Source organism: Mixia osmundae, assembly GCF_000708205.1.
Source record: "Mixia osmundae IAM 14324 unplaced genomic scaffold scaffold_7, whole genome shotgun sequence".
In the NCBI taxonomy this organism is placed as follows: domain Eukaryota; kingdom Fungi; phylum Basidiomycota; class Mixiomycetes; order Mixiales; family Mixiaceae; genus Mixia; species Mixia osmundae.
Genome location: NW_014575557.1, coordinates 132,637 through 160,099, shown reverse-complemented (window position 1 = coordinate 160,099; position 27,463 = coordinate 132,637). Strand labels below are relative to the sequence as shown.

Here is a 27,463-nt window from a genome sequence, read left to right as displayed (position 1 = left end):
TCGCTCGACTTGCGGCTTGTCTGCTTCGTGTCCATCTAATCTTCGTCAGCTCGCCGGGACTATCGGTTCCAGCTAGTACTCCACGGCCCCATACGATGTCCAGGCACCGTCTCTTCTCAGGAACTGCGAGATGCGGCAGTGCATTGACCCCTGTCCGAGGCAGACCTGATTGTTACGACTTTTGCTCTGCCCAGACGATGGCCTCGCGACGGTCTGCACTGCCGTTCAAGATGGCCAAGCCGAGCATGTTAGCCTTGCCGGCGCTGGATAAGATTACCGAAAAGCGACTGTCGCTCACAGGCAGTCCGTTACCATCGCCTACCTTAAGCACAGCAAGAACTCGTCGTCATGAGCAAAATCGCAGAATAACTTTGACCGTTGCGACTTTGCTGGCCATCACCGGTCTCTTCCTTCTGGCCGGCCCAGCATGGTTCACGCCTCATCATGCGCAAGACAGCGAGCTCAAGTCGCCACTCTTGACCGGCGCAGGTCGTGTCCAATCATCCTTCACTTCAGCTGGCGCTACTCTCTTGCATAAGACGCCGAAACTCAAGATACCCGGGATCATGCCCATTGCGTTAGCCCCAAAGCGTAGGGACGGATCCCACGTCTCTATCGCAGCAGCATTGCAAGTCAAAGCGGAGCCTTATGATATCACCCACCCGCCATCACCCCAATCGCCAGTGCCCTGGTCGAAAAAAGACCTCATGCCTGTTAGCGGAACAGGTCATCGTGGTGTGGGAGCGGTAGACGAGACACACGGACTCCAGATCTCCGCTTATCCTGCTCGGGCAATCTTGCCAGCGGGCGCGCCAAGCTACAAAGACCTCATGTTTGCCGTTGCAACGACGCCAGATCGTGCGTTGCAATATCTACCACTGTGGAGGTACTGGCTCAAGCACGGCTCTCCCTGCCTGCTTGCATTCCACGAGAAAGATCGGACGCGGGTCAAGGAAGTCACTGCCAAAATGGCAGAGCTCTCCGTCGAATGCCTCGTCATCTACAACCAGCTCGAGAGATCGGAACATCGTACATTTGGCAACATCCGCGAGATGCACGAATTTGCAAAGCAGCTCGAATGGACGCCGACCTGGTTCATCCAAATGGACGACGATACGATCTGGCTCGATTTACGCAGTCTCCGGCGCAATCTTGCCCGCTACTCGCCGAAAGAAGACTATCTGCTAGGCTCAACAAGCGAAGGCGAGGAACAGAAGCGCATCTTCAACTTTATGGGATTTGGTGGCGCGGGTCTAATCATGTCTACAAGCCTTTTGGACAAGATGGCCGCTAAATGGAAAGGATGCTACGAAGTCGTCAAGAGCGAATTCGGTGGCGATGGCATGATCAATAAGGTAAAGGCTGCGTGCTCGTGTGTCCAGCCTAGCTCACTCTCATGACATCGTAGTGCGCGAAAATGGTGATGCAGCGCGACTCTCTCGAGCAGACGGTGACGGTCGAGCTGGGAATGCACCAAATGGATTTCCGAGGCGATCCTTCTGGGTTCTATCAGAGCGGCATGCCCTTTTTGACTTTGCATCACGTCAACGCAGCTATTTGGGGTCCGCCAATCCCGAAAGAATACGAGAGAAGTATGTTCGAAGTCACTGAGCTCTTACTACAAGCTGCAGAAGCACTGGGTGGCGACAACTTTGGCCGGCGATACATGTTCGCCGACGGCAAGCAACTCATGGTCGTCGGCTACTCGCTTACCGAGTACTCGCATCCTCTCACGCCGAGTGATCTGCAATCCGTCGAGCATACGTACGATGCCGACCTGCTCTTCCCACAACGGCCAAAGATACGCGAGGCTTTGGTCCCATGGAGTCAGAAGCAAGGCAAAAGGACCTACTTCATCTCGCGCGTTCGAAAGCTTGCAAATGGTCAAGTGCTGCTCAGCTTTCAAGACATCGATCGCGTCGACATTCATATCCTCTGGGACACGACAGGCATGGTCAAGGCGGCCCAATTCCGGGCCGATCTATTCGTGTACCAAGATCCGGCAAAATCCAGCGAGGTTTAGCGCAACTTCATCCAATGCATCTTTATGTAATCCTTTGTTGCCTGATGCTCTGCGTCTCGTGCGAGTGCCATGCGAATGGCAAAGTGACTCTCAGCCGACCGCATGACGACGGCATGCCGACCCTCGTCGACGACACGTCGCCACCACTATGGCTTGTTCATCGGGCTCAGATGCAGTGATGCCGATCTCTGATGAGGACGCTACGAGCAGCTCGGGGAGCAGAGATACGTCATCGGCGCAACAGGGTGCATGAGGGCATGTGGATATGCCTAGGGACTTTGATTGCTCTGACATTCGTATTCATCGTCACTATCGTGCCTAACGACCAGATTGCGGTTTCTCGCAAGCACATCGAAGAGGAAGCCATACGGCAGGCAAGAGGGATACGGCTCAATGCAAAGATCAGACCGATTACGCAAGAATACAATGAGACACTCGTCGCGCCCGATGCCGACGTGTTCTGGACAGACGAGCCTCTTCTGACAGAAACACAAGACGATGGCGACCGCATCAATGGTATGCTGAGTCATGAGCTGCCAGTCTTTCCGCGCGTGCCTCGCTTGGATCCCCAGAAAGCGCCGACGCCGCAAGAGATTTTCTTCTCGTTTGCCACTTCTGTGGACAGATTGATCCGGTTCGCGCCTCTCTGGCCTCTCTGGCTACACGCCGGCTCGCCCTGTCTGATCGTCCTCGACGAAAGAGAGCGTCCGCGTCATCAAGAAGCTGTAGACTCGCTCAGAAGATATGACTTGCGATGCGAATTGCTCTACAGTCCATCGCCGCGCTACGAGCACAGGGTGCTTGGCTCGGTTGTCTTTATGCGCAAAGAAACCCAGCGCCACCGATTGCGAATCAAGTGGTACTTTATCGCGGATGACGACACTTGCATCTTCAGCATTGACGGAGTCCGGAGGATGCTCGAAAAATATGATCCACGCAAGATGTTGATGATAGGCAACACGAGCGAAGGGGTCGAACAGGCTGGCATCTTCGGCATCATGGCATTCGGTGGCTCTGGCATCGTGCTGAGCAAGCCGTTGCTAGATGCTATGGCTCGCGAGCACGACAAATGTTTCGCCAATTTGTAGATCCTGCTTGTTCTCGTCACTTTAGACTTATCTGACAAGAATGATAGCATGAACATCTTTGGCGGTGACGAGATGATCACGAGATGCGCAAGCATGCTCATGGGTCTCGACAAGGCACAAGCTCTGACGCGCGAAAGCTCTCTGCACCAGTTCGACCTTCGTGGTAATCCTGCCGGGTTTTTGCAAGCCGGGCTACCCATCCTGACAATCCATCACACGACCGCAAGCAATGTATGCGGTACGCTCGCGCTGTCTCGGAGCTAATGCTGTCGAGCAGTGGGCGTACGCTGTGCCATCACCCGGCAGAGATCCATTCCAAGTGATCGGTGTGTTGCAGCGAGCAGCGATCTTTCTGGGACCGGACACGCTGTTTCGGCGGTATGTGTTTGGCGATGGCAAGCATGTCATGACGGCAGGCTATTCAATCGTCGAGTATCGCCACAACTTGACGCCTGACGATATGACAAAGATGGAAAAGACATATGCCAATGAGCTCATGTGGGTCTCCGGTAGACGATGTGGCGCTGGCATTGACGATATTGATGAGCAGGTTTCCGCAGAGGGAGAACATTCGAGAGGGTCTTGTGAGATGGGGCAAGCGAAACAGCAAGCGCTCATATTACATCAGCGACCTGCATTTGCTCGGCCCTTGGACGGCGCTGTTCGTCTACTGCGATCAGGATGACCGTCAGCTTCTGTTCGTGGTGCCTTTGTCGTTGCTGACCAAGATCCGTGCAGTCTGTTTGAAAGTCCTCTGGGACGGCGATGCTGACCGGGTATCGTACAGAGATCATCCGCTGGTCATTCAAGAGTGAAGTCGCTCCTCAACCGGCGAGAGACGGGCGTGAATGCAGTAGCACAACATGTTGACAGTCTAGGTCGAGCCGAGCTCGTGAGTGCCAGAAACATCTAAAAGCTGTCATTTCGGTTGTTGAGCTGCCTCTTGGGCTTTCTTCGCTGCAGCAGCAGCTTGCTTGGCTCGGACGATCTGAGCGAGAGCCTGTCAGACGCCTGCGTGTGCTCGACTGATGCTGCGTACCTCGGCATCTCTTTCCATTCTCTTGGTTTTTGAAACGCCAGACTCGTGGGGCTTGCTTTGAGCAGCCAGCTTTTTCTGCGCCTGAGATCGATTCGTCAGCTGCTGTTGGACCCTATACGACGGTGAGCTACCTTTTCGCGAGAGACCTCTCGCTGGTTACCTCGAGCCATGCCAGCAGCCCGTCTGGACGTTTGCTGTCTGACGTGGAAGTCTACGCGCGATACTTGGAGCTTGAAGCCTGGACAACGATATACGATCGACGACCTGGCCCTCCCTGCTACTGCGCTGGCGAGCGGGACATGCCGTTCTTTGCTGTTGCAGCTGGTCGTATGCAGCCGATTGAGCCTCGCGTTCTGCTCTTGCACTGCAAGCCAGCCCTTCCGCGCGACTGTCACCACACTCGCCCAGTAGCTCGTCGAACACTGCCAAATGAGCCGCATGGCATTTGCGCAGCGTTGTCCAAATGTGACTGATCCCATTGCATGGATACTCGTCAATCGTTCGATGCTACAAATTCAGGTGAACCCGAGCGCCAGCGGCCTTATCATATAGGTCTTGAGATAACAACAGGCACTGGCCGCTCAAGTACAAGCCTGAGAGTAGTTTCACGTCGCGCCTCAAAATCCGAGCCTGATGGCTGCTGTATTGGACAATCAGTGTCCACCAGCGGTAGGTGCGTAAGATTTCGCCATGGCTGTGGCTCGGGTCAGCTCAAGCTGTGCAAACGTTAGCGGCTTACACTCGTCGAATTGATAGAGGGGTTCCATTGGCGGCAATTTCTGTCGCAAGATCCATCGACGCATATTTCTTGTGAACGCTCGGCCCTGATATCTTGCGTGCGTCATTGTAGGCACCGAAAAGACCTGATCGAGCTCCTCGAGCGAGAGTGCTGCAAGAAGATGCGTCAGCCGCATATTGCGACATGAGTGCGTCCAACCTTTCGTTTCTGGCACGAAGAAGAGAGTGAGGAAGAAGCCGATGATGTTCCATGCGGCGTAGTAGCCGAATGCGCCCTGTGGTTTGAATGCAGACAAAAGTCTGTCACGAGTTACAAGGTCAGCCGGTGATAGACGCGCATGACAGATCGCAAAAGGTCGAGCCTATGTGCGCCTCTGTCTCGATGCACAGACTTGCCTTGGAAACGTGAACGCCAGTATCTATTGACGATCTTGTCAGCCGTGAAGTCTGAGCGCACATACGAAGAAAAAACAACGAACAAAGTTGAAGAGCCAAGTTGTTGCGGTCGCCAGAGACATGCCTATCGTTCTGACGGATAAAGGATACGCTTCGGCGCTGTAACTGAAGGGCACGGGGCCCATACTAGGGGAGTACAATATACCGAAGATATAGATGCCCAGAGCGATGACAGCGATGTGGGCTTTGTTATCTTCGGGTATGAAGAAGCCGAAACCGGTCAGAAGCAAGGAGGCGGCCATTGGCGGAAGACACGTAAGCACAAGGTTGCGACGGCCGAAGTTGTCTATGGTGAGGATAGCAGGCAGCGCAAAGGTGAAATTGATGGCGCCAAAGCCAAAGGATGCTAAGAGAGCGCTTTGATTGCTGAAACCGGCTTCCTGCTCGCAAGACAAATGAATGGCCGCAGGCAAACGACACTTACTCGACTTACCGTAAAGATGGTAGCGACGTAGTAGACGATCACATTGACACCGCTGCGGCGGCAGGAGCCTTAGCATTGAGTCATAAAGAAGAGGTAAAGTCACGTGCCAAAATTGTTGCATGAACATGACAATCGTGCTGGCTTGCATGGCGCGACGGTTGCGGGGGATCGTGAAGATTTCGAGGTAGCGATTGCGGGTGTGAATGACGTCCTTTTCGGCTTCGAGAAGACAGTGCATAGTGAACAGGTCTCGGGAAGTTTGAATGTCGTCGTAGCGTAAACGACGGATGGATTCGAAAGCGCTACGATGACGGTTGCGAAGCATGTACCATCTGGGCGACTCGGGAAGGAACAAGACTTGAACGCAGACAATGATGGCAGGGAAGCCAGCAGAGCCAAGCATGAGTCGCCAATTGAGACCGGTCACGTGAGCTGTATCTTTAACATTGTAAAAGACGAGATCCGCTACGTATCCAATCATGATGCCGAATGCAGTCCAAGTCTGCCACATCATGACGAGTGCACCTCTGATAGCAGGTGGGCTGCACTCTGCTGCGTACACGGGCACAGTAGCCGACTTTGCGCCAATGCCGATTCCGAGGACAAATCGCGCCGCAAACAAATGTGGCCAAGAATTGGTGACACCGGACCAGATGCAAGTGAGGAATGAGATCATGGCAGTGATGAAGATTGCGCCTCGTCTGCCGAACCAATCGTTGAGAGGGGTTGTCAGCCAGCAGCCAAGGATGGCGCAGCAGAGGTAGGGCGCGCCATTGACAAGACCAAGCAAAAGTTCATTCTGACTGATCTGGGCTGCGGTCAGGGTAGGATCGACGTCGGTCGAGGTGGCAATGCCAAATTGCTGTGGGAAGAAAAGGTTGGCGCCACTGATGACAGACTCATCCATGCCCTGTACGGCAGCTGCAAGCGAGCAGCAGATGACCAGCCAATAGAGTGTGCCTGGGTTCTTCCACTTGTGAGTGCGCTCCAGACGGAGATTCACTTTGTCTTCTTCGGTGAGAGTGGGGATATTTTCAAAGCCTGCACATGCGACGTTGTGGAATCAGTATACTTTCTCGGACAAGTACTATAACTCACCACCTGGATCACCTGCAACGACGGCACCTTTGGCAAAGATGTCCTCCTTGTCTTCCATGCCGTGCTCACGGGCATATCGACGGCCCATGACTTGCAGCTGTTCTGGTGTATATCCTGCCAAGGGATTCGCGAGCCGGGCATTGACGTTGGAGATGAGCAAGTCCTGCCCTGAGACGTGTGAGCTCGTTCGCCACTTTGCAGAGGTGCACTTGCCCTGTTCTTGCGAGCAGCTTCGAGTACATTCAGCTCGTCGACATGCTCAGTCTCGCCCTTTTCTTTCTCTTTCGTGAGTGCCGTGTCAGTCTGCATGCGCTCAGCGGGCAGCGCTGCTTTCTCGTTGGTGTAAGCCGTGCCCTGTGTGCCATTGCCGTTCGATGCATCGTTATCATGCGTGCGAGCGTGTTCGATGGTGTTTGAGCCAGACGAAACGTCCGAACTTGCGTGCTTCTCGTCCATCTTGACGATCGAAGGCAGTCACACGACTCGAGGATGCAACTGGGACGACTTTCGTTTGCGAGGGTCTGTGCGGCTGCTCGTGGGCTCGAGACGTCTGACGTCTTGCTCGGCAGCAGGTGGCTCAGCAGCAGATGGTCGAAAGAGGGCCAAGCACGCTGGACATGGTCGTCATGCACATGTGGCCTCGCCCACTTAGCTAGTGTCGTGTTTGCCACGTGCAGTCAGAGAAACAACCCCGCATCTAATTAACCATCGCGCGCAAAGTCCGACATCGCAATCTTGCCGTGTTGCGGCCGCGCGCCCATCGCAAGTTGACAATTTCTATGTGCACAACATGACTGATAGACTGCTTTTGAGTATGGGTGCGTGTATATATGTCGTCTTCGCATTGATTAGTAGCCCGTATTGGCGCAGCTGAAGGGCGACGAGACAGTCCCGTCGCTGTAGCTCGCTTTGATGCTCTCTGCGCTTGCATATGTGCCTGCGGTCAGCATGAATAGACTGAGAAATAGCGTCAGCTAAGCCACGCAAGGACATCGCTATCGACGAACCCTGTGAGCAGAACGAAGATGTAAAAGACTGTCGTAGCGATGCGGGCTGGGCTTGACCAGAGGTTGCCTTTGTTGAGCGATTTGTATGCAAATGCCCAGAAGATGAATCCGCTGCGGGGGCAAGTCAGTCAAATCTCGATGTAGCAGACGGAGATCGCACAAGAACGAATCGAACAGTGACGACAAGAGCGACAGCAAATCGCTGAAGAATGGCACCGCTCCCGCGATGATGAACGCAAACGCCCAGAGAGTGATGACAATGCCGGTCCAGACAACCCAGCCTTTGACTGTATGTGCGCGGCGGTGAATCGAGCTGGCCTCGAATATTCTGAACAAAATGAAGCGGCTCGTGATGACGCTATAGACGATGCCGACAGCGATGATCGTCGGTAGCGTGAATCCGGCCACGATCTTGGCATATTTCGACTGAAGAGCACCATAGGCAGGCGAGACGATCAGATCTGAGCCGACATAGTAGTATATCACTGAGCCTCCGACGCCATAGAGTACAATCTCAAAGATTGTGACGATCCAGAGCGCCTTCTTGAAGTCTCTTGGCTCTCTCATCTCGCTGACGTAGGATGGAATCAGGATCTGACCGACGAACGTGTAGATCTGTATTGCACAAGCGTTAGCATCTCACACGGCGGGCGGGAGAGATACGTACGATATTGAGAACAGCGCTGAAGCCAACGACGAAGGTGGTACCACTATGAGCGAAACCTCCAACATGCTTGATATTCTCTGCGCCGGTATACATGGCCGGAGCTGATTCGACGCCGGCAAGGATGAGAGCGAGCAGGAGCGCGATGGCCATGAAGAATGCGCCGATCATGCCGAGGTACGAAACTTGCGAAAGACTGCGGGGAAGAGATGCAAAGCCGGTGACGACGGTGATAAGCGCCGAGAAGATGAGCGTGCAGAACGGATGGTCGGTCAGCGTGTTGAGTGCTACTGAGCCGATGACGACGTGCAGGCCCATGATAAATACCTGTGCGACCATCAGCCCCTGTGAGGGCGGCGTTTACGCAGAGGCCTACATTGTTGAGCAAGAAACCAATTGCAGCGAGTTCATACGCAATCCGTGAGTGACCAAAGAGTTCGTACGCGATGTCGCAGATGTCGATCAATTCTGGATGGGCGATGCAATAATCTGTCAAGATGAGTGAAGTCGCAAGCACGACGCCGCCGACGATGACGGTGGTGATCAGACCGCCTGCAAGCCCGAGTGCGGCATACGATTGAGGAAAGGACAGGATAGCGACAACGATGTACTCGGTGAGAAGCAGGAAGCTTGCTTGGACCCAGGTGAGGTTCTTCGTCTCGATGGCCGTCCTGTCGCCGATCGAAGAATCTTCTCCCTCATCGCGCACCTTTGTCGTCGCTGCTGCAGTGTCAATTTTGCCTATCATGGTCGCCTCTTCATCCTTTGAGTCGCGGGTCCTTTTCTCATCTGCGATGGCGAGATTGTCCGCCGTCATTGGCGCACCATCGTGTGGGCCATTGTGGCTGCCGAGCTGTTCACCATACGTGGGAGCAGGAGACGAGTAGATGGACTCTGCTTGATTCATCTTGCGTGGCTGTTCAGTATTGTACGAGGTTGGATTGAGGCAAGCAATCAGACGCCCTTAGGTCGGGTGATTGCCGATAGATCTCGTCTTGTTGTGGGTATTTCTCGAGCTGACTGTCGGTATGGACATGCACCACTGATTCGCCGTCTTATAGGATCTCACTGCTACTGCTAGACTGATCTAGTCACTCGTACTGCTGCCTGCCTTCTTTTCTCTTTCGGATGAGCTCATTCGAATGAATTCATTTCTTCTGTACGCGCACGGAGACAATGTGGAGACGACCCCTGATTTCCATCAGGTCAATGCTCATGAGGAGGAAGGCTCCGTGTATCACGTTGTCCTTCGCAAATCGCCATTGTCATGCATGTATTGCTGTTCGGCCACCCACAGCTCGCACCTCTGGCCTATTCGAACACGCCGGGAGTAAAGTCGACGATGCGAGCCTCCGGTGGGATAAGCTTGGGCAGCACAAAATCCTTAAACTCTTTGTGCGCCTGATCTGCTCTCCTTTCGCGTCAGTCCAGTCTGACTCCGAGCGAAGAGTGCACGACCCGACCTTTTTCATTGTAGTAGTCCCGGTCCTCCTTGGACGCAAAGGTCATAACGAAGGCGTCCTGCGTTCGAGCATCAGTGTCGTCGCATACATTGGAGCTCAACCAGCTCGCATTGATCTTGCCGGAAAGGCCTTCCGTCGAATTGTTACTGCCCGCATGGAAGCTCTGAACGAGCGGTCCATTGTCGGCCGTTTTGCATTGCTGTTGGAGTGCTAGAAACTTCTCTCTGACCTCCTTGATCTCCTCCTTGGTCGTCTCTGGCTTGTATGCAAACAGCACAATGTGCGTCACACTCATCGTCGTTGGTAGTCCGGCACCCCGCACGCGCGCACGAAGAGCCGGAGCAAGACGGTGGCACGTAAAATGCACAACAGACAACAATCAAGTACATCAAGCTAGTCTGCGGAGAAGTAGGGGCCGAACATTGGTTCATCGATGAGGTGCTCGCGCACGACCTGGTGAATGTGCAGCAGCAGGCGAGGAAAGCGATGCGTGAAGTAGGCGAGAAAGCCGTCCGGTAAGGCGCCGAGATTCTTCTGTACGTTCTCTGGCAAGTCCTGAAAGTGATTCTTCTGTGAATGCGTCCAGCATCAGCCCTGCATGATAAGAGACAGCAGGGTGCGAACTTTATTGCGGAGGACCCGCAAGAGATCTCGGACGGAATGGCCTTCGTACTTCCGGTACTTGCCCAGATTATCGATGAGGGTGCGATCGAGCTTGCGGAGCCAATCGTCGCCAACGATATCAGGCGCAGATCGCTCAAGCGACTGCAGAGCAGGAGCCGGCGGATCACGTTCCATGATCTCGAATCGGTCGCTAGCATCGCAGACAAAGAGCAGCCGTTTCGCCGGAGACCAGAAGAAGGGTTGCACGAGCACGTCCTTTGCCTTTGGCCGTTGCAGCGGGTCAGGACTGATCATCGATAGAATGACGGTTTGCGCTTCCAAGGCTTCCTCGCCGAGACCATCGAGTCGTGACAGGTCAACACGAGCTTTGAGAATATTGACTTCGCGCTCGTATCGCGCACCAAACGGATGCTCGCCCCTTGTCAAGATATAATAGAACAGATTGCCAAGTGCAAAGATGTCCACAGATCGCGTAAGCTTCTTCCTGGTCTGATCGTCAGGACTCGAGCCTGCGGACTGTGTCGAGTCGAGCGGCGAAGCGGCCTGCTCGTTCGGGTTCACCTCGCCTCGCAAGACTTCCGGTGCCCGGTAGCCGAAGGATCCTGCAGCATGGTTGACCGATTGGAAGTAGCTGCTCTCGTCATTGTCCAGTTTCTTGCAGAGTCCAAAGTCTGAGATCATCATACGGAGACCGCCCAGCTTGTCTGGCGCAACGAGAATGTTCTGCGGTTTGATATCGCGATGAACGATCTTGAGCGAATGCAAATGTACCAATCCTGATGTGATCTGGCGCAAAGCTTTCTTGTCGTCGAATGAGCTGACAAGACCGGGATGCAGAGAGGGCTGCTCGATGAGATCTGCGAGCGAAGCCGGACAGAGCTCGAGCGCGATATAGAGGAAATTGTCCTTTTGCTCCTTGCAGAAGTAGCGGATCACGTTGGTGTGATCGTCGCTCTCTTGCAACAGACTGACTTCGTGAGTCGCAATGGTGACAAAGTCTTTGAGCAACCGCTTGACGGCTACCGCTCGACCCTGAAACTCGCCTCTGAGCACGACAGTGCCGTGTGATCCATATCCTGCGTCTCTGTCAGCTTGCATCCGGGGCACACGGACGCAGACGATAGAGATCACCTAATATCGACTCGGAAACAATCAGGGATCCGATTTGACCTGTTTGAGCAGTGGACAGTGGAACAGCAGCAACGGGTGACGGCAGGGGCTGAACATGCTCCTCGCGAGTCTTTGCAAGCTCCACTGCTGCGCCATCCTCGCCAGTGATCGAGATCGCAGGCACTTGAGCGGCCGTGGCCAGTGCTGCTGCCTTCTGCAAAGGTCGGCGACCGCGCTTCCTCCTCCTGCCTGGCCGAGGCTTTGCATCGTCATAGCGAGCTTCGACTTCATTGTCAGACTCGAGCTGATCGTCTTGTACTGTGGCCGCCGCTGCATGATCATTCTCTGGCTGATCCCTCTGAGGCGAAGCGGTCTGCCGAGGTAGAGCTGTGCCGTTCTGGACGGGCTCTTCGATTGGGGGAGGGCGGTACTGATGCCTTGATAGGATGTATATACCAGCACACATTACAGCTACTAGGGTGATTGCAATCGTTGCGAGCGACGTAGTCGACAATCCGAGTGCAGGCGCGCGTTCTGCCAGGCGCAGTATGCTTGTTGCGGAGTCCCAAGCAGCGGTGGTCGAGGGCGGCTGAGGCGGATCGATGCCCAGCCTGTGCTCGCCCTCCTCGATCTGATTGAGCGGCGAAGCAAAATCTGACGACTCTACTCGGTGACTGCCGATAAGATCGGCAAAGGTGCGGATCTCCTTCTCCGGCCGTCTGGTGACGTGCGCACTTGGAGCAAAGGCGACGAGCGGGAACGTATCCCGGCTCATGGCATAGTAGGTAGTGCCGTGATTGCCGACAAAGGTCGTTTCAGGCAGATTGCGTAAGGCCATGAAGCTCGACGGCAAGCCGAAAGCAGGCCGAGGCTGGGGTTGAGCGAACAGCAGAGGCTGGCCGGCTTCTTCGTGCTCGGATGCTGTCCTGGGCGTCGCGATATCAAATACCGAAACGGCAGGCGAGTCGAACTGGACAGTCCATTGTAGGCCGTGATCGCCTGCTTTGAAGCAGACGAGGCTGCCGTCATGCATGGGTTGCAGATATCTATCGTCTGGAGTTCTCGTCCAGATCGATTGGATGCTGTCACCGAAAGTCGAGGGACCATATGCGGAATAGGATAGCTGCTGTTGGAGCCCTTGGTGCTTGGAGAAGATGGACACAGTATAGTCTGTTTTGCCCATGTAGAGCAAGTCCTGAGGTCGCGCATCGATGGGATCCTCGCCCGTCGCTGGTCTATCTCGATCATGCCATTCGCACCATCCTGCTTCGGGACCAAAGACGCCGACAAGATTGCCTGTCTTGATATCGACACCGACGAGTTTGGTCTCCTTCTTGCCGACAAACATTTTCGAGTCGTCGCCCGGAAAGGTGAACGGCGACATCTCGACGAGCTGATGCATGGACAGGGGTAATTTCTGCATCTTTCCTGTGGAGCGCAAGAAGATGTAAAGGTCGCCGTCTGCGTGGGGCTCAATGATGTAGACTTCATCGTTCGACGCGCTCTCTTGCTGTGTCGTCCGCAGAGGCTCGCCCACAGCCTTCACATTCGATGGCCTGGGCTTGATCAGACGAGGAGCGACGTCCTCGACTCTGACGAGGGGCGTGTTGATGTCTCGCAAGGTCGAGTTGTCCTGCTTCACGTCTTTGGAGTCATGCAGGGTCCAGATCCATTGGCCTGTAGCCCGGAGAACTGCATGGACAGATCCGTCGACGGTCGTGATCAAGGCGAGATCAGACAGCTCGAGATCTTCGACAGACTGAGGTGCGCCGTCTTGGACGGGCAAGCCTCTCGGCGACGGAGCGGTGAAAGTAAACTTGCGGATCTCTTCGGGCAGTGCAGGCAGCCCTTCATTGCTCGGCCGCTCGCTGATGACACGATGTGCGAGTTGGAGGGAGTCTGGCCGAGCTTGCTGAGTGTTCGTGGCCAGTCGGCTAGCCAGGGAGGGCTCGCACGTCGTTCGACCGACGAATGCCGATATGAGCAGCAGGCAGCCTAGCAGTACTCTCGTGAGGCTGGCCCTTTGCTGTCCCCTTGTCATCAGTCTGTTCTGAGCATCGCACGCTGTCGACGGTGTCTGTTCCAAGGCGTCAGAGGGCTGGCTGTCTGTCTGTCGTCGTCGTCGTCGTCGTCCGCGCTGCCGTTTTTCGGTTCGGACAGAGTGCTCAGCGCTCAGCTTGTGCCTGTGCCTGCAGAGACGAGCCGACTCGACAGCCGGCGCAGATGTTCAAGAAGCCGCTGGCGAGTCACAAGCCCTGGTCACCGCTCAAGAACTCTGAACGACGCAAGCTCGCCGAGGAGATTGCAAAGACGTTCGCCGTCTCGACAGAGCTCGCTCGACTGCTCGTCCCGGATGGCATCCTCACTTCTCGCGGCATCACGCATCTCGACGAGTCTGTGACTCTGTACGCTTGTCACCTGACGGCTGACTTGCCCGCTGCGACGCCATACGATCCGCTATGGTTCAGGATAGGCAAATCGTCAAATGACTTGCTCGTGCCGTCTGTGTACACACTCCTGCGCTACCCGGCACTGTTGTCAATCATCGTCACTGCTCCCATGGTCATCGACAAGCTAGCAGAAGGAGCGGATCTGTTCAGACCGGGGGTCAACACGTCCTGTCTGAGACGGCTGCCTCCCGCGTACACCGAAGGTACTCTCGTCGCTGTATCTTCAGGTGACGATTCAGAGCGCCCCTGCGCCGTCGGTCAACTCAGCGCAACGCCTGAGAAGCTCGCCCGCGCTGCGACGGGCAAAGTTGTCATCACCTTGCACGCCGAGCAAGATCATCTATGGATGTCGGGCACGCAGTCAGAGCCACAACGCATCGCTCTGCCCACGCTCGAAGCAGAAGCTGCCAGCCTTGCCTTGGACGACAGCGTGCAGCCTGAAGAAGTACCTGAGGCGCTCACGAAAGAAGCTGCCGTTGAGCCAGCAAAAATGCTGCCAGTGGAATTAGTGGACGCGCTGCTGGAACAAGCACTGTGCTATGCTGTCGTCAATACGCTGCCCAACAAGTCGCAATTCCCTCTGTCAGCCTCGGTCGTGTACAGTGCGCATATTCTGCCGGCTCGGCCGGCAGCTCATGCGGATCACATTGCTCAGATCGACGTCAAGCGGTCGTCACACAAAACCTTGGCCAAGTTCCTCAAAGCTATGGCTGCAAAAGACTTGCTCACGCTCAAAGAGATGAAGCCTGAAGCTCTGGTGTTGTCGATCAACAAGGATGCTGCACCCTTGAAAGAGCTCCGGCCGTACAAGACGATGGCAAAACTGACTGCTCAAGCCAGAGCAAGCGAAGCACAAGAGGCTAAAGAGGAAGCGAGCGCGAGTAGTATCAGCGTGACGGACGTCTACAAACCCCATGGTCAGACTGTGGCATTCTTCGAAAAGACGTCTCGCTCGAAAGATCCCTTGACGGCTGCTCAGGCCAGGAAAGCTTTGATCGATTACGTTGACAAAGAGAAGTTGATCCATCCCGTCGATCCGAAATTTATCAGTATCGATCCCTTGCTCGGTCAGACGCTGCTCAAATCGAACGAGAATGTGGACGCTATAGATCGAAGTGATGCGATCCATCGACTGTTGCAGCACTGTCAGAAAATGCATCGCGTCCAGCTGCTCGGCGGCAAAACAGAGCTAAGGCAAGCATCTCACAGCATGTATCAGAGCTTGCGCTGATGCTGCTGCATGCAGGAAAGGAACGCCGACAACTGTCAAGGTCGAAATAAAAGCAAGGCAAGGCCGCAAGGTTGTCTCAATCATTACCGGCCTGGAACTCTACGGCTTTCTGCCCGAGCGGGTGTCTTCTGAGCTGCAGGTCGCATGCGCGTCGAGCACAAGCGTCGATCAAGTCTTTGGGAGCAAGAAGGGCGCCATGGAGGTGCTCGTCCAGGGCGACCAGAGCAAGACCATCTCGGACTACCTGGAAGTGCAAGGCTTACCGAAGCAGTTGGTCGAAGTGATTCCACTTCAGCGTAAGAAGAAGTGACGAATCGCATGTGATTGTACATTAACAACAGTGTTGTCGAATTACGCATCTACTTGCACGCGCACGCCTCAGGCATTCTCGCGAGACTCTCGATCTTTTTGTTTGGCTTCTTCTATCGCTTTGGGACCGTCTTTCCTCTCGTCAAAGTGATAGAACGGCAGATCGAGCAGCACGGTCTGCTTGAGCCATTTCGGGAGCGGGCGATAGATCGCCGGTGGGATAGGCCAGAAGATCGAAGTCGAGTCCAGATAGTCTTGATAGTTCTGCCAGGCCTTGCTTTCACCGTCTGCTTTGGGCCCATAGGTCTTGAGATAGTACTTTTGCGCTGCTGGCTTCTCCGCCTCGGGCAGACCGCTCAAACCGAATAGAAGTACTGTGGCCCAACATCAGCTTGACACGATCGAGAGGGGCGAAGGACTTGCAGGTGATGAAGATAGGACCGACTACAGATGCGTAGAGAGCATGTCGCGTCTCACTACTCGTCAGGCCAGAGCGTGCAGGCTGGATGCATAGAAGCCATATGCCCCATTCTGCGGACAGCATCAAGACTGACTCGTGTACAGCGCTAACGAGCTTACGGAGTAGGATCTCGCCAAAATAGTTGGGATGACGTGTGAAGCCCCAAGTACCCTTGTTGTTGACTTGATCAGGAGCTGGCTTTGCGCTCTTGTATCTGAACTTCTCGATATCGCTGATGGCTTCGATGGAGAAACCGATGACCCAGAAGATGATGCCAACAATGTCTGTGCCGCTGCCAAATTTGGGATTGGCGCCGCCACGAGGTCCATAAGATCCCCTTGGCGAGTTGAGAATGGTCACCGGTAGCGAGACAGTCCAGCACCAGAGCGTCTGGAATGCAAACTGTTCACGATGTGAGCGTCTCGATCGAGGCCCAGCTCGGGTAGAAGCCTACAAAGCCGGCGAATTTGAGCAAGTTGCTTCTGATCTGATCAAAGCGTCCATCGCTACCCGTCTTGAGCACGCGGAAGAAGAGAAAACCGCCCAGGCGAGCTGCCCAGATCATCATGAAAACAGAGACGACGATCTCTCTTGCATGGTATTGGTTTCCGAAAGTAAGTGTGATCAACCTGCGCTGGCGTGTCAGACGGGCAGAAGTATCCTTTCAGTAAGCATACGCGATGAGAAAGAAGTTGAGACTGCCGGCTGCATCGGTGAGCTTGTCGAATTGGAGCGTGTAGGCGACTGCCAAGGTGCTATATTGCAGAGCGAGCGTGATCAAGAAGGTGATGGCCAGATAGTAGGGATCGAGCACGATCACCGGCGAGCCTGCCATTGCTTACGTGGCTTTCAGAGTGCTTGGGGGTTTATATATCCTCTTGCTATCGTACGACGACTGGATCTTCGGTCATACCACGAGCGATTGCGAGCTTGGCCGAGCTCGGAGCTTGCGCGTTGACATTGAAAAATCAGCCATGACGACATGCCGAAGACGGGCGCGTCGTGACTTGCGCCTCTCCACAGCTCACAGGCTGATGCCCGAGACCGAGCCAGGCTTGGCATCCTGCTTTGGCTATGGCTCGCTCATATGGAAGCCTCCCCCAGAGCATGTCGTCTCTTCGCGTATCGGCCGGATACGAGGCTACGTTCGGCGGTTCGCTCAGAGCTCCTCAGATCATCGCGGCACTCCACAGGTGCGCCAAGACCGCTCCAGTCAACATCAGCTCCTCATACTCTCAGCAGCATCCGGGACGCGTCGTCACGTTGGTGGAGACAACGACATGGCGCGCTCTATGCACGTCAGGCGATGAGCCTGATGCCCTGGCAACGCATGAAGATTGCTGGGGTGTGATCTATTACTTTGACCCTATCCATTCGGTCTCTGTAAGGAGCTACATGGACCACCGCGAAAAGGATGGATACACACTTCAGCCTGTACAAGTCGTCTGCCCAACCTCGTCAGGGGACGAGATTGTCGAGGTACCCGCGGCGCAAGCTGATTGACACATCTGCTGAGAACACGAGCAGACCATGTGCTACGTCGGCTTGCCGGCCAATCCTTCGTTCGTCGGCCCAGCACCGCTGCACGCGCTAGCGAACCATATCGCACACTCGAAAGGCCCGTCAGGACGCAACGATCAGTACCTTTTTGCATTAGAACGGGCAGTAGAGACGCTATCACCGCTTGCGCACGACGAATACCTGTCGACTCTCGCAGATCTCGTAAGGAAATGCAATGCGTCCTAGACTGTTCGCTTGTCAAACGAGATGACTGCATACTTTCCCGAGATGCGCCAACGAGGGTCTTTTGCATCCAGCTCTGCTTGCGTGCCTTCTTCGAGACCAACCACGACGTCGGCTTTGCAAGTACGCAGAGATAGAAGATCCAATCGACCTGCTAGCTCGCCCAGAGCGGTCTGCCAGGATGTCGTGGTTGGCCAAGCTAGGTCACCAACGAGCCTTCTATAGTTGAGATCGCCCTTCCAGATTGTCAGATCAGACTTTTGCAGCTCGGCCAGAAGCTGCGGCGCGACGGCCGGAATGCGATAGAATGGCATCGGATTCGTCCAGAAGTCGCCTTGGTAGCCTATAGCTTGACCCAGCCTGGCATCACTTGGGACGATCAGCTGAAAAACGCCAGAATCAAAAAGCTCGCGTAGTCTGTTGGCAAAGACCTGCAGTGCTGTCCGCTCTTCTTCACTCGCTGCATTATCTTGCTTGTCGAAGAAGGTCTGGTCGAGTAGCTGGTCGATGATGTCAAAGTCGCGTGGAAGTACGTCCGATACAAACCACGGCTGCATCTTGGGACTACTTCGATGTCAGCAGTGATCAGCACAAAGTATGTAGACTCACTGGAATACGACCGTTCGAGCAAAGGGCGAAGAATCGACAAGCCAACACGCGAGGATCAGATCCGTATAAAGCTCAAAGCCAGAATTGTCGAGAATGATGTCTATTCGACCATGTTTGAGTTGCTTGACATGCTTCCATGCTGCTCCCAGATCATTGCGTAGCACAAATTGATCCGCGCTTGCATCTCTGCCTGTGCTCTGCAGCTTTTGTATATCCTCGTGGGTCATGTTGGTCAGGAGAGACAGATCTGTTGCGTTGCCCCAAAGACAAGCAGTGACGAGCTCGAGAAAGGAAGCGTGCAGCGTCTCCTCATCGTGCGACTTGCCGAGCCTGCTTAAGGCCAGCGCAAGTGTGTAGACGGCCGAACCAGACGATTTGAGTGTTTGCACTTTCTGTCGCGCAAACGGGTCGTAGTCATTCCAGAAGGCCCGAGAGCTCAGTGAGGACATGATACGACGGTACATGTAGCACTCGAGCAGCAGCCAGCCACCTGAGAACCAGGTCAGTTTGCCCTCGTGCTCCTGCCGCCAAGTCGCCAATTCGGCATTGTAAAGCTCTAGATTGGCTCCTCCGTCCGGTTCGAGGTCCGGGACGTCTCTGTCATGTGCAATCTCATAGCGCAGGCTGTCTATCTCCGCAATGATGGCTTTGCCGTCGTCTATCTTGTGCGCATTGCCAGTTGCATCACGAGTATGCAGTTCATGGTTCGTGCGAGCGATGTCGTCGATGATCTGGACCAGGATCGTCGGCCATCGCTTGACCGTACTTTCGTACGCAAACGTCGACTTGTCGCTCGCAGAGTAGGGCGCTGGCCGGCCTGTCGTCGATGTCGTCATTGCGAGCAAACGCGCTCGTTCGCGTTAGCTTGGCGGAGCTAGCGCTCATGGCTGTGCAACGCTTCGTCGTGACTGGCAGGGTCCAAGGTCATATGAATCTATGCATGTGATTGCTAGTCTCATGCGACGGCGGACAGGCGTTGGCTATAGGCACTTTGCGCGAGGGGAAGCAAGGGGCTTAGCGGGCTGGATTAGGAATACGCCAGTGCGACGCTTCTGCTGCAACGGGATGCATCTGATCAGCCAGACAGGATGGTGCAGTGGAAGCTGTCGTGAGTGGTGATGATGCGCAACTGGACAAATTCAACGAAGCGCTCAAAAGAGGACCCTCGCATGCTCATGTTGAACGAGTTGAACGAAGCGACGTGAACGAGGACTCGCTCAAGGGCTACACGCATTCCTTCTCAGTCATCGAGTGAAGGCATGTATGGATGCATTGTCCCTTAACGCGCTGTCGGCGCGGCTGTGCAGTAGGCTGCACTTACCGCAAGGTCATTGGCATCCCAAGCGTCGGGATATGTGCAGCCAGTCGCGCTGGTATAGTAGCCCGCGACGTCTTTCGCGTCGAGCCAGCCATTGCCAACACTTGCAACGGGCGAGCCTGAAGGACGTGCAGTTGGTGTCGCCGCAGCGAGTGTGATGATCTTGCCTGTCGGCGTCAGTGTAGGTAATAAAGTCGCGGCAGAGATAGTGCCGAGTGTTGTTGGCGGCCAAACGCCATAGCTTGCGGCTTGCGTGGGATCGATGACGCCTTGGCCGGCACCAGTCGCACTGGGAGCAAGCGTTCCCGAGAAGACCATGCTCGTTGGCACCGTCTGGCCTTGCGCTGGCAAGTACGAAGCACAGAAGCCGTTCGCTAGCCTGGGATTAGCGGGCACATAGCCTTCCTGCAAGCCGAGCTGATACGACCACAGCGGTGATCCGACGAGACCGGTAACAATTGACTTGGAGACCTTCCAAGTCCAGAAGAACGAGTTCTGCAACGAGCTCATCGAAGCCAACGCAAAGAGCTGCAGGCCTTGCTTGGTGGTTTGATTCCAGGTCGTATAGTCATTCCATGGGTCACAAGACGCAATGTAAGTGCTAGTCGGGTCCGTCGCATTGGGGTAGGTCCCATCAAGCCGAGAGCCAAAGCCGACGTTGTTGACCCATTTGCCACAGTCATTGATGGCTAGGGAGTATTCGCCTGCGATCGACAGGCCAAAGGCTTCGTTGGAGGCAGTCAGACCTGCTGCCCACTGTTGACACGGCACGGTCGCTTCGTATTGTAGAGGATTGTTCTGCAAGTTCGAAAAAGCAAGATAAGGATGACGATCTAGCCCTAGCCGATCTGCGCCAGATAAGAAGCCGACCCAGTCTGAGCTTGCAACAAAAGCGTCGTGCATGACCAGTAGCGGTCCACTGCCCTCGCCAGTACCCGTGATCGATCGCACGAGCTGATAGACTTGATAGTGATAGCTTTTGAGCTCGGTTACACCGATGAGTGCGTTGCCTTGTGTGGCAGAGTCCATGCGAGCTTCGTTGAGATACGAGAACATAGGGATGACGCTAGCATACGCTGGCTGAGAAATGAATTCGGTGAGCGTTCTGACATAGTTGAGCGCTCGTTGGGCGTTCGAGATACCCATAACGCCTTTCAGGAAGCCTATCTGACCATATTTGCCCGAGTGATTCCAGCCATTCTGAGAACCAGGCATCGTGTGAAAATCGAGGTTGATGCGGAGACCGTACTTGCGGGCCCAGCTGATGGCTTTGAGGAAGTAAAGCCAGGATACTCCTTCGATGAAAGGCTCTTCGCCTTGCACTTCGATTGCCCAAAAGGGAAGCGGGATGCGGATCCAATTGAGACCAGCTGCTGCGATGTCGGCAAAATCTTGCTCGGTGATGAATGTGTTATAATGGTCTAGCATGACGGTGGAGGCACTGGAGCCGAGCTTTCCCAGCAAAGACCATTCGTCGATCGCTGGCGTCGAGTCCTGAGCGTGTGCGTCAGACGCTGCTCGAACTACGTCGAAAGGAGTCACTCACGTTCTCGTAAGGCTCAAAGAGATGCGGAGTGATAAAGGGCTCGAGAAGCAACCAGCCGCCCAGATTGACGCCAGTGATCTTATTGACCGAATAGTCCCATCTCTCGTTCAAAGCAGGCACATCAGCTTGAGCCCGAGCGGTATTGCTGAAGGGGACCGCGTCGAAGGTGCCATTGAAAGGATTCGCATAGACAAACTTTGTGCCATCGTCGCGTGTGACCGTCGCGCCATTGCTACCGCTCCAGACGATATCAGACGTGCCTGAGCTGCTAGGAGCGCCAATCGTATTCGCTGAGCTTGCAAGGATCGCTGAATACGCGTGATGCCTAGTGCCCAGTACAGCAGCTAGTATCACGACCAGCATAATCAGTGCAGCTGCCGCTAGCCATAGAGGGCGCCTTGATCTTGGCTTGTTTGCGGGCGCCTCGCCAACGGTAGCATAGTATCCCTTTTCCGGCTCGCTCAGCTCGAGCAGGGTTTGTGAGCTACCTCGAGATTGCCCAAGGGATTGCGTGGAGGCAGCATTGGTATCGTGCATCGGGTTCAGCTCAGGCGAGAAGACTGTCTTGCTCGTCGAGGGGGACCAAGGATCATCATACGTGTTGACCTGCATCTGCGCAGGCGTGCGCGAGTCGGTCAGATCTGTGCGCAAGGCTTCTTGCGATACTCGGTCGAGTCTGCTGGGCGCATCTCTGAACACCTCCTCGTGCTCGTGCGTCGAAGTGGGCGAGCTTGGCTCATTGCTTGGCAGCATCTTCCGCGATGCACGACAATCTGCGAGTTGGACGGAAAGTGCTTGACGAGCGAGCCGTCGAGTCGAGGGCAGGTATCAAAGCGCACCGCAGTCATGTTCGCGAAATATGAGATCAGGAGAGAAGGGAAAGAGCGATAGGAACGTCTGTGCACAGACGGTCAATGCACATCCTTGGTACAGAAGAGTAATGGACAAGTATGTCCGCGCATTTGGCCGCGTGCGTGCAAGACTATCTTGTCAACATGCTGAACCTTGCCAATCAAGACGCGATCGAGACGACCCTTGCGATTGCGTGGTGCGAGGGCGACCGTAAGGCTGGGCTGGGCTGTACGGTCTGCTTGTCCGACTCTACATCGCATGGTCAGCATCAGCAGACGGCCTTGAGTTCAGGGAGCGCGACAAGGTCACAGTCTGCTGAGCATCTTGAGCGGCAACACAGCCAGAGGGGATCGCCACCGCCCCGGCGATCTGTCATTGCTATTTTCAGGCGCGCATCAACCCAACTAATATAGGAGGCTCAGCCAACAGTCACTCGCTGGCTAACCCTCGTCCTGCACGACGGCCGAGACCACGCTGAACACAAGACTCTGGCTCATCTGTACCATCACCACCCGCACCCTGCCTCTGTGCCGGATTTGAAGGTGGCGCCAAGCCTTTACGGCCGGACAAAAGGCGGAACACGGTTTTCACTGCGCACTGCCTCTGACGATCTAGCAGATCACCCGTACAGCCAAGCACAACGTGGCGAGGAGGCCACTCGGGTGATCGAGCAGTGAAAGGGCTGGACAGCTTAGCCGAAGAGCAGCATGGCCTACGAGGACGTGCCCATGAAACTGGGCGCAGTCTCGAGCAACAGAGAAAGGTCTTCGCGAGCGCCGGCTAGCTCGAGAGAAGCAGGTCAGATCGACAGGAGAACGGACGAAGAGATCGCTAGGACGCTACCGTTGGCGAGTACGGCTGCGGGCAGACGAGACCGCACCACTTCACCTCCTCCTGTCACTTCTCCCACCCGATCGAGTGGGCACAAGAAGCACCGTGACTCTAGCTCCAGAGCACCTGCTCCTCCGCCCATCTCGACGACCTCTCCTCGCCGAAGCCAACAGGCGAGCGCCGACGAAACTTTCAGAAAGTCAAAGTCTCCTCTCATGACGAGCTCGGGTGCCAAGAAAGACAACGCCAGCCCATCCAGTCCTCCGCCGTCTGCAAAGTACTACCAGCAGACCCAAGACAGAGCGCAAGACCGTGCGCCCGACCGTCACAGATCTCCGCCCACATCGAACGCCGGACGATCTTCAGCTCGGGCGAGCAAAGATCGTTCAAATTCGGGTTCACAGATCGTCCCTCAGGCGGTCTACCTGCCTCAGCAGATCTCTCAGCCTATTCCGAGACAAGCTACTCAGCCGATACCTGTGTCGCCTGTAGCACGTTACTCCGGCGTTCCGCTCGAGGAATTGGCGCTCGCAGACGAAAGGGCCTCCAATTCTCGCAAGAACCCGGTCGTGCCAGGTCAAGCTGCCATTGCCGGCGCACTCGCTGCAGGCGCTCTGTCTGGACGCACTGCTGACGGCAGAACAGAATCACCCATGTCTCTCGTGAGTAGCAATATGGCCGGCAACCGCAATTCGCAGGGCAGCACGCTCGTAGACGCACCGCAAGCTTCTACGGCTGCTGCGGGTCCTTACAAAGACTACGACCTAGGTGAAGGCGGCGATCGCTACCTGTCTCGAGGCGTCGAGACCCCTTTGGGCACGCCCTTATCGACTTATCCGGAGGTCTTTGCGAGCTCTGGCGGTCAGCGGCCTGGTCTGTCACACAACCGGACAGCAACTTCCGAATATGGCCCAGGTCAGACGGAGACATCGCCCATGATGCCTCCCTCATTTTCGAGCAATATCTCACCTCACGCCTCGCGAGAGAATCTACACGATAACCCTCCCGGTGGCTACTATTCCAGCACGAGTTTACGATCGCCTTCGACGCTGTTTGATCCAGATAGCTCTCCCAGGCAGTCAAAGTTGTATGACCCCAACTATTCGTCCAACACACTAGACACACTCGGTGACGAGAAGCGCGCGTCATCGTACTATGGCTACGGGTACGGATCTAGCGCCGCTCTCAACCGCACCGCCGGCGACGAGGGGATGCCAGTGCTCGGGAAGAATGGTCGTGGCGAGAAGAACGCCCTTGCCGGTGCAGCAGCAGCACGTAGGCGGCAGAAACGAAGGCGCTTGATCATCCTTGGCTCTGGGCTCATCGCTCTCATCATTCTCGCTGCCGTCATCGCTGGAGTGCTCGCTTCAAAGTCCAAATCGTCCAAAGCAGCTACACCTGCGGCGAGTGATGGGTCCAGCAGCAGCGCTGCTGCTAGCACCACTGCTGCTGCGCCGACGAGCACGACGTCTGTCGAGACACGCCTCTGGACCGGCGGCGCTGGCTCCACAGTAACCACAGAGTGAGCTTGCCTTCTTGTTGACTGAGTATGTGCTGATGCATGCGATGACAGGACTGGAAGCACCTTCATTTACAACAATACGTTCGGCGGGTTCTGGGTTGCTACGCCTTTTAATGACTCTGCTCAGCCTCAGTCGGACGTGCCAGCACTGTCTCAGGCCTGGGATTACAACACCATGGACATTGCGGGCGTCAACCTTGGCGGCTGGCTCGTGCTCGAGCCGTTCATTACTCCTTCGCTTTATGAGCCTTATGAGACGGTGCGTTTCTTCTGCCTTCTCGCATACATTCACTTATCTGACTTGTGCTGCAGAGCGCTACGCCCGCTATTGACGAGTATACGCTCTGCCAGAACCTCGGCACCTCGATGCAGTCTACACTCACCAATCACTATGATACCTTCATCGTACGCCCTTCCTCTTTTCGCGGGCTTCTTGTGACTGAAAAGCTATTGCAGACCGAAGAGGACTTTGCACAAATCGCTGCAGCAGGTCTCAATTGGGTCAGAATACCACTCGGATTCTGGGCAATTGAAACTCAAGGCAACGAGCCGTTCTTGGAGGGCGTTTCTTGGACTTACTTCCTCAAGGCGATCACTTGGGCTCGCAAGTACGGTCTGCGTATCAACCTCGACTTCCACGCAATGCCAGGTTCGCAGAACGGCTGGAACCACAGCGGCAAATTTGGTCAGATTGGCTTTATGAAGGGCGTCATGGGCATCGCAAATGCAGAACGCGCGCTAGCATACGTCAGAACACTCGTCGAATTCATCTCGCAGCCAGAATATGCCAACGTCATCCCGATGTTCAGCTACCTCAACGAAGCTCGCATCAGCTCGACTGATAATGGCATGAATCTGATCGACCAAACCGATCTATCGCGCTATCATTACCAAGTATATCAGACTTCCCGAGCCATCACAGGCACTGGCGCTGGTAACGGCCCCTTGCTTGTTCTACACGATGGTTTCATCGGCGAACCTGCATGGGTCGGATTCTTGGCTGGCGCAGATCGTCTTGGTCTCGATTTCCATGGCTACTTCGCCTTTGGCACACAGAACAACGATGGCGTCGCATACCAGGCCACCAAGCCTTGCACGTTCTGGGGCGCGAACATGGCCACGTCGAGCCAAAACTTTGGTCTCACGATGGGTGGGGAATATTCGCTGGCAATCAATGACTGCGGCCTGTTCGTCAACAACGTCGGCTATGGCAGCCGTTACGACGGTACATACCCCAATGCGACATCTCCGACAACAACAGCTGTTGGAGATTGTGATACGTGGAACGACTGGACGACTTGGTCGGATGCAACGAAGGCGGGCTTGATGGATATGGCTCTCGCCTCGATGTCTGCGCTCGGCAACTCCTTCTTCTGGACCTGGAAGATTGGACCATCTACTCAGTCGTCTGTCCTGCCCAACGCTTTCTGGCACTACAAGCTAGGTCTCGAGAATGGATGGTGAGCTCCCGTTTCCAATTTCTCAGGGGCCGGTCTGACATTGTGAGCAGGATTCCCACCAACCCTCGCAACTCTGCCGGATTCTGTGCAAGCTATCTAGCCAGTCAAGGCATCGCAGAGCCGTCCGGCATGGTCTTCTCAGGCAGTCTCGCGGCAAGCGCGACTGGCGGCGGACCTGCGAGCGTCACAGCGGCGCAAGTCTCCAGCTTTGGAGCCTGGCCACCTCCCACTACGCTCGGCACACTCAGCCCCGCTAGCTATCTGCCTACTCTCGCCACAACAGGCACACCCATCACACTGTCAGCATCGACACCGACTGCCTACCCAGTCGGATCGCCGACAGCGAGCGTCGGCAACGGCTGGGCAGATGCGTCCGATACCGCTGGCTATTACACGAGCGATGCAGCGTGTACGTACATCGATCCTTACGAAGGGAACGGTGTTGCCGTCGACGGACCTTACTGTAACGGTGCGGCAAGACGAGCGAAACGAGCTCAGCCGACCTCACCACCCGCATAACAATCGAAGCATCTCAATCATAATCATCTCGCCAGCTCTCAAGAGTCAAGTCCTGCGCCATGGGCGAGCACGATCCCACGATCTACTTATGGACACTATCGGCACTCGGTCTTTTGTATCGCACTTGCATTTGTCGCTTTAGTTTGCAATCTGTGATGCTCCGCCTGCCTCTCTGCAGTCAAAGGTCGTATCGGCCCTGATCTCGCAGCCGAATCTGATGGGACACTGCGCTCTGACTGCGCAGAAGGGTGAGCCTCGAGACTGCAAGGAGCAGATGGCTTACTGTCGGCTACAAAATGGTCTCGGCAGTAGGCAGGTGACGCCGCTGAGAGGCTCGGACCGCAAAGGACGTTGATGTCATTCTGGATCATGGAGAATTGGCCTGCCGGTCATGAGCCTGATCCCCCAATGTGCAAAGTCGGTACGCACGGACAGGAGAGAAGGATGCTCTGAGGCCAAGTGTCCAATCGGTCACACAGCATTCCTGCAGAATGGCAGCAAAGGCTTCGTCGTCCGGATCCGGCTCGAGACTGAGCAGTCTTGCGGGCATAGAGAGATCGAATCTGGCATAGGACTGAGAGGGATCGGAGACCCACTGTCGATTCGTGCACTGCGCTGGACGGTAGAACGGCCTGGATCGTATGGCACACATCATGCCCGTCGTTACATAGCGCGACGGTGAGACGACAATCCTGGTGTGCTCGACGCCCGGCGATAGGCAAGCGAAAGTGTGGCCGCTGTCGTGGAAGCTGCACCTTGCGACGCATGCGTTGGCGGTGAGACCATAGCACCTTGACGCGGGAGGACTCGGTGGTGCGACGACGGCGGACAAAGATGAGAATGATAGGAAGACGACGGCTGACTTGATGCTCATAGCTT

The 27,463-nt window shown here is 55.3% G+C and overlaps 15 protein-coding genes across 15 annotated transcripts; 6 read left to right on the top strand and 9 right to left on the bottom strand.

Annotated features, from left to right (window-relative positions):
* Nucleotides 1–197: 197 nt before the first annotated feature.
* Nucleotides 198–4,024, top strand: L969DRAFT_51064 (glycosyltransferase family 31 protein; the record flags this gene model as incomplete). Its single annotated transcript, XM_014711367.1, has 6 exons — nucleotides 198–1,355; nucleotides 1,409–2,017; nucleotides 2,353–3,094; nucleotides 3,137–3,342; nucleotides 3,389–3,772; nucleotides 3,899–4,024. 6 exons carry the CDS (start codon nucleotides 198–200, stop codon nucleotides 4,022–4,024), a joined length of 3,225 nt encoding a protein of 1,074 aa, XP_014566853.1.
* A 6-nt stretch (nucleotides 4,025–4,030) lies between these two features.
* Nucleotides 4,031–4,320, bottom strand: L969DRAFT_18279 (uncharacterized protein; the record flags this gene model as incomplete). Its single annotated transcript, XM_014711266.1, has 3 exons — nucleotides 4,031–4,099; nucleotides 4,151–4,231; nucleotides 4,282–4,320. The coding sequence occupies 3 exons, from the start codon at nucleotides 4,318–4,320 to the stop codon at nucleotides 4,031–4,033; spliced, it is 189 nt and encodes a 62-aa protein (XP_014566752.1).
* A 396-nt stretch (nucleotides 4,321–4,716) lies between these two features.
* L969DRAFT_521283 (uncharacterized protein) lies at nucleotides 4,717–7,516 on the bottom strand. Its single transcript, XM_014711366.1, has 8 exons — nucleotides 7,080–7,516; nucleotides 6,867–7,029; nucleotides 5,876–6,809; nucleotides 5,778–5,820; nucleotides 5,368–5,724; nucleotides 5,285–5,307; nucleotides 4,890–5,188; nucleotides 4,717–4,844 (listed from the first exon to the last, which is right to left on the bottom strand). Exons 1-8 carry the CDS (start codon nucleotides 7,320–7,322, stop codon nucleotides 4,804–4,806), a joined length of 2,103 nt encoding a protein of 700 aa, XP_014566852.1. The 5' UTR covers nucleotides 7,323–7,516; the 3' UTR covers nucleotides 4,717–4,803.
* Nucleotides 7,517–7,532: 16 nt separating this feature from the next.
* L969DRAFT_88698 (uncharacterized protein) lies at nucleotides 7,533–9,663 on the bottom strand. The gene is made up of 5 exons (XM_014711365.1): nucleotides 8,914–9,663; nucleotides 8,541–8,864; nucleotides 8,034–8,488; nucleotides 7,874–7,984; nucleotides 7,533–7,823 (listed from the first exon to the last, which is right to left on the bottom strand). Exons 1-5 carry the CDS (start codon nucleotides 9,442–9,444, stop codon nucleotides 7,715–7,717), a joined length of 1,530 nt encoding a protein of 509 aa, XP_014566851.1. The 5' UTR covers nucleotides 9,445–9,663; the 3' UTR covers nucleotides 7,533–7,714.
* A 38-nt stretch (nucleotides 9,664–9,701) lies between these two features.
* On the bottom strand, nucleotides 9,702–10,697 carry L969DRAFT_104153 (uncharacterized protein). The gene is made up of 3 exons (XM_014711364.1): nucleotides 10,110–10,697; nucleotides 10,001–10,058; nucleotides 9,702–9,943 (listed from the first exon to the last, which is right to left on the bottom strand). Exons 1-3 carry the CDS (start codon nucleotides 10,293–10,295, stop codon nucleotides 9,849–9,851), a joined length of 339 nt encoding a protein of 112 aa, XP_014566850.1. The 5' UTR covers nucleotides 10,296–10,697; the 3' UTR covers nucleotides 9,702–9,848.
* L969DRAFT_50761 (uncharacterized protein) lies at nucleotides 10,394–13,775 on the bottom strand (the record flags this gene model as incomplete). Its single annotated transcript, XM_014711363.1, has 3 exons — nucleotides 10,394–10,570; nucleotides 10,625–11,700; nucleotides 11,756–13,775. The coding sequence occupies 3 exons, from the start codon at nucleotides 13,773–13,775 to the stop codon at nucleotides 10,394–10,396; spliced, it is 3,273 nt and encodes a 1,090-aa protein (XP_014566849.1).
* Nucleotides 13,776–13,957: 182 nt separating this feature from the next.
* Nucleotides 13,958–15,725, top strand: L969DRAFT_95351 (uncharacterized protein; the record flags this gene model as incomplete). Its single annotated transcript, XM_014711362.1, has 2 exons — nucleotides 13,958–15,378; nucleotides 15,431–15,725. 2 exons carry the CDS (start codon nucleotides 13,958–13,960, stop codon nucleotides 15,723–15,725), a joined length of 1,716 nt encoding a protein of 571 aa, XP_014566848.1.
* A 68-nt stretch (nucleotides 15,726–15,793) lies between these two features.
* Nucleotides 15,794–17,019, bottom strand: L969DRAFT_104151 (uncharacterized protein; the record flags this gene model as incomplete). The annotated part of the gene is made up of 5 exons (XM_014711361.1): nucleotides 15,794–16,098; nucleotides 16,148–16,255; nucleotides 16,304–16,586; nucleotides 16,639–16,813; nucleotides 16,862–17,019. The coding sequence occupies 5 exons, from the start codon at nucleotides 17,017–17,019 to the stop codon at nucleotides 15,794–15,796; spliced, it is 1,029 nt and encodes a 342-aa protein (XP_014566847.1).
* Nucleotides 17,020–17,218: 199 nt separating this feature from the next.
* Nucleotides 17,219–17,930, top strand: L969DRAFT_50863 (uncharacterized protein; the record flags this gene model as incomplete). Its single annotated transcript, XM_014711360.1, has 3 exons — nucleotides 17,219–17,377; nucleotides 17,427–17,657; nucleotides 17,712–17,930. 3 exons carry the CDS (start codon nucleotides 17,219–17,221, stop codon nucleotides 17,928–17,930), a joined length of 609 nt encoding a protein of 202 aa, XP_014566846.1.
* Nucleotides 17,927–19,372, bottom strand: L969DRAFT_18271 (uncharacterized protein; the record flags this gene model as incomplete). The annotated part of the gene is made up of 2 exons (XM_014711265.1): nucleotides 17,927–18,491; nucleotides 18,537–19,372. 2 exons carry the CDS (start codon nucleotides 19,370–19,372, stop codon nucleotides 17,927–17,929), a joined length of 1,401 nt encoding a protein of 466 aa, XP_014566751.1.
* A 121-nt stretch (nucleotides 19,373–19,493) lies between these two features.
* Nucleotides 19,494–19,791, top strand: L969DRAFT_50787 (uncharacterized protein; the record flags this gene model as incomplete). Its single annotated transcript, XM_014711359.1, has 2 exons — nucleotides 19,494–19,577; nucleotides 19,624–19,791. The coding sequence occupies 2 exons, from the start codon at nucleotides 19,494–19,496 to the stop codon at nucleotides 19,789–19,791; spliced, it is 252 nt and encodes an 83-aa protein (XP_014566845.1).
* A 24-nt stretch (nucleotides 19,792–19,815) lies between these two features.
* On the bottom strand, nucleotides 19,816–22,153 carry L969DRAFT_51232 (glycoside hydrolase family 5 protein; the record flags this gene model as incomplete). Its single annotated transcript, XM_014711358.1, has 2 exons — nucleotides 19,816–21,348; nucleotides 21,401–22,153. 2 exons carry the CDS (start codon nucleotides 22,151–22,153, stop codon nucleotides 19,816–19,818), a joined length of 2,286 nt encoding a protein of 761 aa, XP_014566844.1.
* Nucleotides 22,154–22,350: 197 nt separating this feature from the next.
* L969DRAFT_51053 (uncharacterized protein) lies at nucleotides 22,351–22,929 on the top strand (the record flags this gene model as incomplete). Its single annotated transcript, XM_014711357.1, has 2 exons — nucleotides 22,351–22,485; nucleotides 22,666–22,929. 2 exons carry the CDS (start codon nucleotides 22,351–22,353, stop codon nucleotides 22,927–22,929), a joined length of 399 nt encoding a protein of 132 aa, XP_014566843.1.
* Nucleotides 22,930–22,959: 30 nt separating this feature from the next.
* L969DRAFT_95344 (glycoside hydrolase family 5 protein) lies at nucleotides 22,960–26,584 on the top strand (the record flags this gene model as incomplete). Its single annotated transcript, XM_014711356.1, has 5 exons — nucleotides 22,960–24,605; nucleotides 24,657–24,864; nucleotides 24,918–25,010; nucleotides 25,062–26,065; nucleotides 26,116–26,584. 5 exons carry the CDS (start codon nucleotides 22,960–22,962, stop codon nucleotides 26,582–26,584), a joined length of 3,420 nt encoding a protein of 1,139 aa, XP_014566842.1.
* A 13-nt stretch (nucleotides 26,585–26,597) lies between these two features.
* On the bottom strand, nucleotides 26,598–27,458 carry L969DRAFT_95343 (uncharacterized protein; the record flags this gene model as incomplete). The annotated part of the gene is made up of 3 exons (XM_014711355.1): nucleotides 26,598–26,666; nucleotides 26,809–26,966; nucleotides 27,014–27,458. 3 exons carry the CDS (start codon nucleotides 27,456–27,458, stop codon nucleotides 26,598–26,600), a joined length of 672 nt encoding a protein of 223 aa, XP_014566841.1.
* Between the last annotated feature and the right edge of the window lie 5 nt (nucleotides 27,459–27,463).

Bases quoted from the DNA above. Each gene is read 5' to 3' on its own strand.
- L969DRAFT_521283 (XM_014711366.1), bottom strand. From the start codon at position 7,322: ATGGACGAGAAGCACGCAAGTTCGGACGTTTCGTCTGGCTCAAACACC. The intron at 7,030-7,079 runs GCAAGTGCACCT...GTCTCAGGGCAG, and splicing joins AAGCTGCTCGCAAGAACAGG to GACTTGCTCATCTCCAACGT. The intron at 4,845-4,889 runs GTAAGCCGCTAA...CCCGAGCCACAG, and splicing joins CCTCTATCAATTCGACGAGT to CCATGGCGAAATCTTACGCA.
- L969DRAFT_88698 (XM_014711365.1), bottom strand. From the start codon at position 9,444: ATGAATCAAGCAGAGTCCATCTACTCGTCTCCTGCTCCCACGTATGGT. The intron at 8,865-8,913 runs GTAGGCCTCTGC...ATGGTCGCACAG, and splicing joins TTGGTTTCTTGCTCAACAAT to GTATTTATCATGGGCCTGCA. The intron at 7,985-8,033 runs GTGCGATCTCCG...TTGCCCCCGCAG, and splicing joins TCACTGTTCGATTCGTTCTT to CGGATTCATCTTCTGGGCAT.
- L969DRAFT_104153 (XM_014711364.1), bottom strand. From the start codon at position 10,295: ATGAGTGTGACGCACATTGTGCTGTTTGCATACAAGCCAGAGACGACC. The intron at 10,059-10,109 runs GCGAGCTGGTTG...GCTCGAACGCAG, and splicing joins GCCTTTCCGGCAAGATCAAT to GACGCCTTCGTTATGACCTT. The intron at 9,944-10,000 runs GTCGGGTCGTGC...AAAGGAGAGCAG, and splicing joins GGACTACTACAATGAAAAAG to ATCAGGCGCACAAAGAGTTT.